This window comes from Battus philenor, unplaced genomic scaffold, assembly GCF_028537555.1.
Source record: "Battus philenor isolate CCGP_79_NKW_IND1 unplaced genomic scaffold, ilBatPhil1.0.hap1 SCAF_23, whole genome shotgun sequence".
NCBI classification, from domain to species: domain Eukaryota; kingdom Metazoa; phylum Arthropoda; class Insecta; order Lepidoptera; family Papilionidae; genus Battus; species Battus philenor.
The window spans coordinates 3263351-3276430 of NW_027181686.1; the positions used below are offsets into that span (position 1 = coordinate 3263351).

Sequence of the window (13080 nt, forward strand, 5' to 3'; positions counted from 1 at the left end):
ATTCTAGCATTGGTTAAAAAACTAACAAGATTTAACGAAAAAATATTTAATGAAAAATCATAAAGAATTATTTTTTAAAAATTTTCAAGTTTAATTTGTTAATATTGAATCCACAACAAATGTTTTTACATTTTTAGATTGAAAAATAACCTCTTTATTTATAAAAAAAATATTATTAATACGTACATTATAGAAATTTAAATAGGCTTTTCTTGTAAATCGTGCAAATGAACTCGATTTTGGTAGATTACCATTTAAATCAAGTTCTAACAACAACGACTTCTCTGAATAAATTATTAATATTTAGTGAACTTTATTAATAATAATTTCTCCGGTTACATATTTTGGAATTACTTATAAATCACGCAATGAAAAGTACTGCAACAGGTATAATTAAAGAGTTTGAAATAGAAGTCGTTTATAACGTTTTCACTCCGTATTGACGGCTAGTGCGGTCACAATACTTTTATGTTAATTCTTGCGCGATTCGAAATTAAAATTTGAACGCGGATTTAAACTCAGAACGTCATCAATGATGTGGTCGCTGCCATCGCCGTTAGGGTCGTATGAGTTGTAAATACTCTTTGTACATATGAGAATAAACCTTCTTCGATCTTGTCGAAATCTTCTTATTGGCTATCTTCTCCATATATCTTCGTTGCCAACGTGTTCGGGTGGTAGATCATTACCACCCGCTTATCGCGTATATGTAAATGAAATAGCTAATATTCAAATTTGTACAAATACGGTAATAAATTTAGTGAAAACTTAAATTTTATAGTGCGATTATAGGATGTTTTTATAAAAAATCAATACTTCGAATAAATAAGTCTTTAAAGAAATTAAACAAAGAATAATTTAAATTATTCTTTAATAAAACATAACGAACCACTTAGAAAATTTATTCACACAAAAATCTTCTTGGCACTCTTTTCCTAAAGCGCCTTATAAAACGAATGAGTAAAACTTACGAATTACAGTTTGGCCGTAATAGTATCTAAAAAAAAATTTTCTCTAACATCGAATTATTATTAGAAAAATACACAAAAACCTTTGAAATAATTTTGTCTAAATAAACGAACAACGAAGTTATAACATAACTTTATAACACCATATGAAAAGAATAAAATGGAAAAAGATTTTTCAGGTTTCTTTACCTTAGATTTAGATTTTTAATGATATATTTGGTAGAAAATTTAAGAAACAGAGTATTTTTTGGACAAACTTTAATAACAAGTAATCTTTTGTATTTTAAAAGATAAGTAATGAACATCATACATGGTTTTTAAAATTTGGAATATTACATAGTAAAATTCATGTCAGACGTTAGAAGAGCTTGGGAAAACGTTACAAGTAGATGCGTCAACAGTGTCAAAACGTTTAAAAGCGTTAGGAATGATCCAAAAGCAAGGACGTTGGGTGCCGTATGAGTTGAAGCCGAGAGACTAGAGCGACGTTTTCTCATGTGTGAATTGTTGCTTCAACGACAAAAGAGAAAAGGTTTTCTGCACCGTATCGTCACTGGGCATGAAAAGTGGATTCACTACGACAATCCAAAGCGAAAAAAATCGTGGAATATGCCGGGCCACGCATCAACATCGTCGCCTAAACCAAATATCCATGGTTCTAAGCTTCTTCTCTGCATTTGGTGGGATCAGCGGGGCGTAATTTATTACGAGCCACTTAAACCTAATGAAACTATCACGAGAGCTCGCTATCGACTTCAGTTGATGCGTTTGAGTCGCGCTCTGAAAGAAAAGCGGCCACTATACGAGCAGAGACACGATAAAGTGATTTTATTACATGATAATGCTCGGCCACATGTGGCAAAACCAGTCAAAACTTACCTGGAAACACTTCAATGGGAAGTTCTACCCGATCCGCCGTATTCACCGGACATAACCCCCTCCGATTACCACTCGTTTCGGTCGATGGCGCACCGTTTAAGCGAGCAGCGCTTCCATTTTTTTGAAGAAGCCGAAAAATGGCTTGATTCATGGATAGCCTCGAAAGATGAGTCATTTTTCCGACGGGGGATTCAATTGCTACCAGAGAGATGGGAGAAAGTGGTCTCTAATGATGAACAATACTTTGAGTAATGTCATTGTAAGCATTGTATTTTAATAAATTTTTTTGAAAAAAAAAACAGCGAGAACTTATTCAAGGTCTTAATATAAAGGCTTTTTGCTGAAAAATGAACTATACATTCACACCTTTTACACCATTGTAATAAAATTCTATAAAATTTCCTTCATAAATATATATTAAAAGTGCCAAAAGATCAAAATGTTAAATAATGAAACACATTCAATAAAATTATTGACAAATTGTTAGATAAATATTTAATTTATTAACATTAATAAGTACATATCATAAATATTAGCAAAAAAATCATAATATGTAACAGTGTACTTAAAGTATAATAAAATTCAATTGTCTTCATGTGGATCTTCTTTGAATGTTTCAAGAGATACACTTTCATCAGGTTTTCTTATTAAACCCATACTCTCAGCAGCATCCAGACATTTCTGTGCAAGTTCAGAAGTTCTGTATAACTCAGGATCCTCTAATTTAGTCAAGGCCATTAATATTTCCATCACATCAGTTTCAAAAATTCTTACAGCAATGTCCTTATCACCAGAAACAATGTTGTATAACATGTAAGCTCCTCTGTATTGTATTTCTTTATCAGGATTTGCAAGTAAACATCTTAAACTCTCGAGCCATACTTGGCAGTCCAATAATTTTCTGCAGCAAATTTTACTCACTGATGTAAGGATGCATAAAGCACCTGCAGCTGCCTTCACTGTATCTGTATCCTCTTCTTGACAAAGTAAATACAAAAATTTGCATTTATCATTATTACCTTCATATGTCTTGATAACCTCTTCAGATTGCAATAAATTACAAATACATTGCGTGGCTGCTCTTTGCAGCATCACATGATCTTCAAACATGTATTGTTCAATCTTGGATAATCCACCTTCTTTGAGGATTCTGTTCCTTGTTGTCTCATTCATGCCAGCTAAGTTACAGAGGGCCATTAATGCCTCAAAATTTTCTAAAGCACTGCAGTCTGGATGTAATAAGGCAACCAGTGGTCTTACCACTTCCAAATTTCTTTGGCCTGGGAATGCTACTTCTGGGTTTATTGTGATTCCAATCCTAGAAAGTGCTTGTGCAGCTTGCTTTTTACCATTCGGTGTTCCTTCTAAAGCCATAGGTATTAATACTTTAGCTCCTCCTTGTTGAACAACAATCCCTCTTAATTCTTGAAGGCTACAGATAGCATTAAAAACTCTTGCAATTAATTCTTTGGAGTTATGACTTTCAGTTTTTGATAAAGCTACTAAACCTGATGTTACTCCAGCTTTGCAAAGAACTGTTAATCTTTTATTAACAAAATCAAGATCATCCAATTCATGTTGCTCAGGTATATGATGCTTTGCAAATTTAGCCAGTTCTAGCATTTCTGGCATGACTTCTTGCTTTTCATAAGCATTGCATAAATTAACTAAAGTAGTGACTACGCCATAAAGGCAAGACTGATCACCAGTTTTTGCTAATTCAATAAGGGATTGGATGGCCGCTTTATCTTCAACTAATTTTTCTTTAACATCTGCATCTAAAGTTAGATATGAAAGGCCTTCTGCGGCCCATTTCCTCATGTCATTCTCTTTTGCTGGATTAATTAGAAATTTCCTGCATGCTTCTGCAAGCTTTTTAGTAGATCCATCTGCAAATGGTCTTATAGAAGCATCATCACCGCCAAAACTACCTATTTTACATAAACCAACAAGAGCTCTGACTCTTACAGCATCATTTTTACTGGTGTATAACTTTTTTAAAATATCTACCCCTTTATTTATAATAGCTCTAGCTTTATCTTTCTTAGATGCAGCAGCTATCAAGCATTCACAGGCTACTTTCTGCTGTAATGTATCTTCAGTTTGTGCCATTACAAGAATCATCTCCATAATCCCTTCTTTAGAAATAACATAGTTTCCTACATCAAGAGGTCCTCTCAGAAGTGATGTAATGGCCACAGTTACCCTTACTTTTGATTCAAGATCGGGTGCCAAAAGTTTATCTCTTACAAAATCATCTACTTGGTTATTGAACCTTTCCCTTGCCTCATCATAATACATGTTTTCATATACTCTAGCAAGACACGCTGCTGCTATTGTAGCCGATGATGAAGTAATATTCATTGCAGATTCATATTTATATTCTTCCAGTTCACTACAAACTTCAAGTAAACGTTGAATACCTCTGATTTCTACAAACCTTTCTGCCCAGTTAATTGTGGTATAATGACAATTCCTCATAATTAATTCCATGATGGCATCTCTAGCCATTCCTGTTATGATGCGATTGGTTATTGAATAAGTTAAACAGGTAAGAAGTGTGTCAATTTCTGATTTGTACTTTTCACATAACTGTTGGTCAGGTTTCGTATCTTTTTTTGTGTCCATTCCTGAGAATGTATTTAATATAACTTGAAGACAGTACTGCGCTGCATTGACTCTCTCTTCAATATCACTATCAATTATTTCCAGAAACCAAGGTATGCCAACTACTTTAATAACATTAAGTGTTCGCTCAACACTTCTTTTACACAGCTGACTTATAACTCTCACACCATTAACATATATGTCTGGATTTTTCTCTATTTTCAACAACTGTTGGATTTTGTGAACAATACCTTTTTGAATCATTAAATCAGCAGCAACTGTTTCTTTAGCAAGTACCAGTAAGTTGCCCACAGCCTTCTGACGTTTTTCTTTCTCTTCACCAATTTCAAAGGCTACTTTAAACATTTGTTCTACTTTGTTACCAGTCTGAGCATTTATTCTTGCACGTTCTTGAACTACTGCATGTAAACGAGCCAGCAAAGGTTGTACAGCTTTATTTGTAGGATCCACAGTAAAAATAGCTTTTGCATCTCTATATGCTTCCTCAAATCTCTCTTCACTCTCCAAAGCTTGGGCACGTCGAAACAAAGCTTTGGGATCTTCAGGAATAATTTGCAAGGCTTCATCGCAATCCTTTATAACTTTGGCGTATTCTTTTATTTTGAGGTAGGCTGCTGCACGATTTTTTAAAAATGTTGCCCTTTTACGACTATCTTTTTCGGATAAATTGATAGCTTTGGTGTAAAGGGATAAGGCTTCTTGGTAATTCTCAGACTTAAATGCTTCATTACCTTTATTTTTATAATTTTCTGCTTCCTCGCTTATAACACCCATGTTTGTTTCCGATTGTAATTTACTTAGTTACAGTTGCGACCGGTAAAGCTTTTTATATATACGAAGAAGTTTCTGGTAAATCGTGGTACATTCTACCTCGTACATATGGTTGAAAATAGAACATTTATTTTTGTCTTGATCTCAAAATGGTTATATGAAATAAACACCTATATGCATTTCAAGTTGACTGTGACAGTGACGTTATAAACGTAGTTCGGTATTATATTAGAAATAATATTTCTCCTTGCTTCTTTACCATTTACTTAAGTAATTAAATTCTATGAGTTATATCCTTTTTAATTACTAATACTAATGTAACATAATAATCTTACATAATCCTAAATAATTATCGAAACGTCTTGTATATCTATTTAATTTTTAATGAAATTAAATTAATTACAATTCTTTAATAAACTTGGTTTTTTTGGTACTTATTTGATAAAAAGTTTTATTTTCAAATATTAATTTTAAAATATTAACATTCTTAAATTAACAACAGTCTGAGTATTTGGTAACACCAACAGTCCGCATAGTGTGACTTGCTTTGTAATAAGCAATAATTTTCAAATTGTTTTAATTTACTTAGTAAAATAAACAGGTTATAATGTCTGCAATTAGCTTATTAAACCCTAAAGCCGAATTCGCAAGAGCAGCTCAAGCTCTTGGTATAAACATAGCCGCTGCGAAAGGTATTCAAGATGTAATGAAAACTAACCTCGGTCCAAAGGGGACCATGAAAATGTAAGTTTCTGTTGAATTATTTAAAACTTTGTAATTTATCTAAGCTAAAGTAAACATTTTTTAACTATTTTCTTGCTTTAATTTAAAACCATATGCTATTTTGCACTTATTTAATGCGAAACGTAAATTCAACATTCATATGTTCTTGTACCATTACCATGCCGGGCTGTCATTTTGTTTTCTTTTCCGGAACAAAATTCTACTTAAATGAGGAAATAATTTTTTTAATACATGTTTTAATCTTCGTATATTTTTAATTCATCGAGCAGGTTGGTATCGGGTGCTGGTGATATAAAAATTACCAAGGATGGTAACGTATTATTACATGAGATGGAAATTCAGCATCCAACGGCTTCTCTCATTGCTCGCGCGTCGACAGCTCAAGATAATGCCACTGGTGATGGTACCACATCTACAGTGTTGCTTATTGGAGAATTGTTGAAGCAAGCTGAAATTTATATCAGTGAAGGTATGGTGTTTCATAAAAAAGAGGTATTGATCTATAAATTACTATGTTTATATATATTAGTATTTTATTATTCAATGTTTCTAGTTTTTTTTACTATGACCCAGGAAAAGGAATATTTGTACCTTATTTCAAGTGTATGAGCCCTATGGTTTCAAAGGTATTGTGATGAGTAGAAAGGGAGAAATAAATTATGAACATACTTATTAATAAAAAAATGTGAATTGCTTATAATTCCTACTTTAAATGTTTTTTGTTAAGTACAGATTACTAATGTAATTTATTTGCAGCTTCATTTTTGTAATGTCTAAATATTATATTTATTTAATAAGTTGAATAACATATTTTACCAACGTCCACTGTGTCCACTAGTAATATTTTCTAAATTAATTTATGTACAACATATAATAGTAAATAAAAACTAGATGTTTTATATAAGTTTATGACAAATAAAAAAAGATTTTTAAGACATTAAAATCCTCATGTTGTATTTGATGCAATAGATTATCAGTAAATAAAGAATATATCAGAATAATAAAAGAATAATATACTATTTGAAAATATCTAAGTATTTTCTTATTTAAACATATAATTCATGTTATGAATTTACAGGATTGCATCCGAGAATTCTCACAGAGGGTTTTCATGTTGCACGCAATAAGGCTTTAGAAGTGCTTGAGTCATTGAAAATGCCAATTGAAATTAAAAGAGAAAATTTATTAGATGTGGCACGAACTTCTTTAAAGACCAAGGTATGTTTAAACTTGTAGTTTCTGCATGTAACTAATAGCCATTGGAACTGAAAGGTTCACAAGCGGCAACTACAAGCTGGTCAGTGTGGCATGTGTGAGCCCTGTAGTAGGTGGCATGTTGATGATTTCTTTATTTACAGCTGTCTGTACAAAATTGCTCACAACTCATACTTCTTTCAAATAATTGTAATATTTGATCAACAATGTTTACAAATTTAATGGGTGTCATTATTGTGAAAATTTGCGAACTGTGGAGTTTGCAAATTCTCATTTCAGGTACATTATTCATGTACATGATGGCAGGTGGGAAATGGGTCTTTGAAGGGAGAAATGTGCTTAGGAAGAAGTGATTTAGAGCAGTCAACTTCCTGATTGTTTAATGATCTCTTAACAGCAAATATCTAGAAGCAACTATGCATTTAACCCTATGAACGTACATTGTCCTCATAGGCTGATAATTATAATTAGATTAGAACTTGTGAATGAACTTTGTTTTATGATGTTTTAAATCAAAAACTTTGATCATTTCATCACCATAAAATGTTAAAAAAACATCTTTTATTAATATTGTTAATGCTATATGTTGAATAAAATAATTATATTAAATAATAAAGGTTCTCAAATGGCAACCATAAGCTGGTAGATGCTGCGTGGAACTTTAACTATGTCACAGACTCACTAGATGGACCCACAACACATTTAAAGTTGCAGGATGTTGCTGGATGCAGGTAGTACAAGACTGGTTATTGTGGCACTTTTTGGGGGAGGCTTATGCCTTGCAGGGGGAGTCCATCGCCTGAAAAGAAGAATAAATAATTCAGAGACAGAGTTCTCTGTGATTTTATTTGTTAAAGTAGATATACTTTTAATTCTGATGTAAAAATCTTAATTTAATTAATGTTTTTTACAGGTTCATCCAGCCTTGGCTGATGTGCTAACAGATGCTTGTGTGGATGCAGTTCTTGCTATCCGTACTCCAGACAAGCCTGTTGATCTTCATATGATTGAACTTATGGAAATGAAGCACAAGACAGCCACCGAAACAACATTAATCAAAGGTTAAATATTACTTATTAACATGATAAAATGGTCAACAAAACTTTTTCATATGTAACAACCAAAATTTTAATAAATTTGATATGTTGACCTCCAAATGACACACATGAGTTAGTAAAGACAACATTGTCATAAGGTGTGGCTGAAAATATGTAAACTAATTTATATGTATGTGAGAGAGAATTTTGAGAAAAGTATAAAGTCCTATGTAGGTAATACAAAAATGGATAGTTTTAATCTATACAACATGGTCACAAACTTTGTTTTTCATACCTATACATAAATGGTAGAGCACAGATTATATTTTGCTAGTTCATTATAAAGGTAAATAAAAAAGTATTAAATACTTTTATATATTTTTTTATAATGTGATATAGAATAAAATTTTTATACACATAAACATTTAGCAGTGTAAGGTGGTAGAGTATTATTGTTTAAAAATAAAGTACCAGATGGACAATACACTTTTCAAATTTGTAATTGATGAGAAACAATAACTGCTATACAATATGTCACACTAATTTTTCGACTTGACAAAATGGGCTTGTCAAAGGCACTGGTGACTTCTTTTTTCAAATCCTCTCAACCAACTAAAATTATGTTACATTAATAAAACAAATTCTTTATTTTTGTAAAAGATGTTTGTTTTTTTTTAATTAAATATTCATAATTATTTTAGTACCGGTTTGAGTAATGTAAGCAAAAGAACAGTTCTAATGTAGTAATGTATATAGTAATTAGTTTAGCACAGTCTTTCTTCATAGTTGACATCACCCTCTCAACCTAGTTACTATTTTTTAGGCTATTTCATCTGATATAAATATTCTTCCAGATGATGAGTAATGAACGTGTTTAGTATGTACTTAATTTTGAGAGATTAAGAGATATTAAATGTTTATAGAGATTTCATAGTCAATAGATGAAAATTATTTGTTTTTGTGACAGGTCTGGTAATGGATCATGGAGCCCGTCACCCTGATATGCCAAAACGTGTAGAAAATGCTTACATTCTTACATGCAATGTTTCTCTTGAATATGAAAAGACAACAGTTAACTCAGGATTCTTCTACAAAACTGCTGAGGACAGGGAGAAACTGGTTGCTGCTGAGCGGGATTTCATTGATCAGAGGGTTAAGAAGGTAATGTATCTAAATATATATTTTTATATCAAAAAAGTACATACTATTTGTATGTACTTTGTATGTGTTTAGTGTTTTATGCCACTACATACATATGTATTACATAAAATTAAAGGTAGTTTTCTTTCAATATTATTGAAGTTTACTCATGTTTAAGTGCTGTGAATCAGATCATTACTAATTAAAAAGTCAAATGATGTAATGAACAGTGAAAGCAAACTTTTAATGGTACTCAATGGTTGTGTTCAACAATTTGTTTGGTTATGAATTGTGACTAGGCTAGCAGAAAATAATGATTTTTTGTGTTTTAATTACTTTATTTTATTAACACGTTCTATGCCGTGAAAAAAACGCAGTTTCCTATCCAGACCGTGTGGGTCAGTGATAGTTGACATATAGACTTTCAGTTCAAGCCGCATTAGTAAGTGATGACCGCGTTTTGCGAGGGTTTTCGTCCCGTTCTTACAGGCTTTTGGACAGTGTTGTCAAACTAAATCTCATATTAATTGATCCGCGTGGCCTTCTAGCTTTTCCATATCAAGTAGGTTTTTGAAAAATTTAAGAACTTAAAAACAAAAATAACAATTATCATACAATGAAATTTATCAAAAAAGTCATCCATATGTAATGGCTCCAATTCACTTTCGTTATAACCAAGTAATGTTTGAGTAAAAGATAAAAACATATAAGCAAAAAACAATTTAGTAAATTTTAAACAGGTTTATGATTTTTAATAGGCCTAAAGGGAAACTTTACTGACGGTCAGCACTGACTGCGTTGGCAGAGAAAGTGTTAAGGTGAAGAAACTAGCATAAGAATACAACTTAAATACCATAGTTAACTGCTATTTCAATATTTTTGGTGTTTAATTGCAGATTATTGCTTTAAAGAAAAAAGTATGTGACGGTACTGATAAGAACTTTGTGGTAATTAACCAGAAAGGAATTGACCCACTGTCCCTTGATGCTTTTGCAAAGGAGGGTATAATTGGGCTACGTAGAGCAAAGAGGCGTAACATGGAACGTTTGGCGCTCGCGTGCGGCGGCTCTGCTATGAACTCAGTAGATGACCTCTCTGAAGATTGCCTTGGATATGCAGGACTGGTTTATGAACATATCCTTGGGGAAGAAAAGTTTACTTTTGTAGAAGAGTGCAAAAATCCTCAGTCTGTTACAATCCTCATTAAGGGTCCTAATAAACATACTTTGACCCAAATAAAAGATGCAGTTCGTGATGGGCTCCGTGCCATAAATAATGCAATAGAAGACAAAGCTGTTATCCCAGGAGCAGGTGCATTTGAAATAAAAGCCAATTTAGAACTGCAAAAGTACAAGGATACTGTTAAAGGCAAGGCACGTCTAGGCATCCAGGCTTATGCCGAAGCCTTGCTTGTGATTCCAAAAATGCTTGCCGTCAACTCTGGTTATGACGCTCAAGATACTATTGTTAAGTTACAAGAGGAGTCCCGTTTAAGTCCAGACCCTATTGGCTTAGATTTAAGCACTGGAGAAGCAATCAAGCCTTCTGATTTGGGTATTTTGGACAATTATATTGTAAAGAAGCAAATACTTAACTCTTGTTCTGTTATCGCCAGTAACCTCCTTCTCGTGGATGAAATAATGAGAGCTGGTATGAGCAGCCTAAAGGGCTAATTGGGTTTAAAAGAGTCCACATTTTCAGTACTTCTAATTCTTTAATTTACTTTATTAACATAAGATTTCTGCATTTCATTTCTTTAGATAACTATGTAACTGTGCCTACATTATAAAAATTATTAAATGCTTTAATAACAAGGATTGTTTTCTTTATTCACATGATTCAAGTTGTTAGGACTCATATTTTTTTAATATTCAAGTACTGTAATTTAAATTTCATATTTAATATTACAAAATTTTAGGGATGACTCAAGCAAATATTTGTGAAGTGAACCATATGGCTGTTTGATACAGATTGTACATAATAACAATATTACAGGACTATTTTTATACTCGCGGGAAATACGTTGAAGGTTATTCACAGGGCCCGCGGGTTATCGATTTTGCAATAGGTGTCTTGCATTGAGAAAGATCCTCTCAACAACATTTCTACAATATTCCTTAAGCTTAACAAATAATGTCAAGATCCGATCTAACAATGGAGATTTACCTTTATAAGAGGCGTTATAAAAACGAATGTGTCTAAGATAAAAAGAAAATTTCAAAATTACTGTGGATCCAAACAAAATCTTGCAAATTTATAAGCAACACATCAAGTCTTATTTCGTCCGTTAGAACAAGCGTGGTGGATTGCAGCGGCGCTTTGCAAGTCTTGATAGAGCTATAGACTAAGCTATTACACTGAAAAAAAAAACAAGCATGTATGATACCGGGACGGGGCAGGTTTGTCCGGGCGCTCCGTTCCGTTAGAGTTTAAAGCTCATGTTCTTTTCTTCGGTCCACACTTTGCTACACTTTTTTAACATGAGGTAAAGCTGTTTCGGTATAACTATACCTATCTTATTCAGGTTGGCGTTGGTTTTTAGGACACCTCGTATACAAAGGCAGAAAAAAAACTAGCGATTTCTATTATTTTTTATTTCCACAACAAATATATTTATAATTGATTACATTAACACTGAATACAATAGAATTAAAACATAAATTACGATCACAAAAATATAAAAGATTTTTAAAATTTTGGTGTAATAAGCGATATGAGATAATTATATTAACCAAAATAATTTTAAAATAGTGAATTGACACAAAAATGTTTCTACTTAAAGCTAACGTCTGGATGTATGAGATAACACAGTGTTAAATGCATCTTCTTTTTTGAGAATAATTATTAAAGCACAGAGCAGAATAAATTACCTTAAAAAAACTATAAACATTTTCATAGTGCGTGAGTAATAATAGAAAAACAAAACAGTTATAATAAAGTTGCTTAAGAAATTAAATTTATGAACTCATTCCATATTAGGAAATGTCTAGTAGCCTAATTTTTATTACGGTCTAAGTGTGATAAAATATAAATAATAAAACAGATTACCTCTTTCTTGAGGAAGCTTAATTATTTATTATACTGGGGAACTGGGTCAATACCAGAAAAAGCAAAATAAGATTGAGTTCTCTACCTTACTATAATTGTTAATTCATACCAATCAGCGTTTGGATGATGTTAGGATTATTGTTATTGTTAAATTGTGATTGAAAAGTTTTGTGGACGGAGGTCGTGGAGGAACTGAAAAGGAAGGCCAAAGACCATAACACGAAAATAAACTCGATTTTATTGTATCACATAAAACATGTAACTAGTGCAACTTTTAAAAAAAGTAGGCATGTGTAACGTTATGTTAATCTATAAGTAAATAAAAACTTAATAATCAAACAACAATGCCTCCAAATTTAAATGATAAGATCAGCAAAAAAATTGAGATTACACGTACAGTAAGTTATCTTGTATGAAATATTAATGCTAATATCATAATTCGACGTAAAATGAACCTAGTGCCGCTTTGTTGCGGAAACCAGTTCGCTGAGACAACACAAGACGTGTTAATTTATATTCCTCCTGCAATTAGGTAATTTGTTTTGGCACAGACAGTAAAAATAATTTCAGAGTCGTTTACATTTTGAAAGTTAAGATTATTTTATAGGTAATAAAATTGTTTTTAAAACCATTTTTCAAACTATAAGATG

General features: G+C 32.2%; 2 protein-coding genes across 2 annotated transcripts; one reads left to right on the forward strand and one right to left on the reverse strand.

Annotated features, from left to right (window-relative positions):
* Positions 1-2341: 2341 nt before the first annotated feature.
* unc-45 (unc-45 myosin chaperone) lies at positions 2342-5409 on the reverse strand. Its single transcript, XM_068767299.1, has one exon. It carries the CDS (start codon positions 5247-5249, stop codon positions 2430-2432), a length of 2820 nt encoding a protein of 939 aa, XP_068623400.1. The 5' UTR covers positions 5250-5409; the 3' UTR covers positions 2342-2429.
* Positions 5410-5756: 347 nt separating this feature from the next.
* On the forward strand, positions 5757-11196 carry CCT6 (chaperonin containing TCP1 subunit 6). Its single transcript, XM_068767288.1, has 6 exons — positions 5757-5990; positions 6260-6459; positions 7069-7208; positions 8119-8266; positions 9210-9403; positions 10279-11196. The coding sequence occupies exons 1-6, from the start codon at positions 5854-5856 to the stop codon at positions 11053-11055; spliced, it is 1596 nt and encodes a 531-aa protein (XP_068623389.1). The 5' UTR covers positions 5757-5853; the 3' UTR covers positions 11056-11196.
* The last annotated feature ends 1884 nt before the right edge of the window (positions 11197-13080 follow it).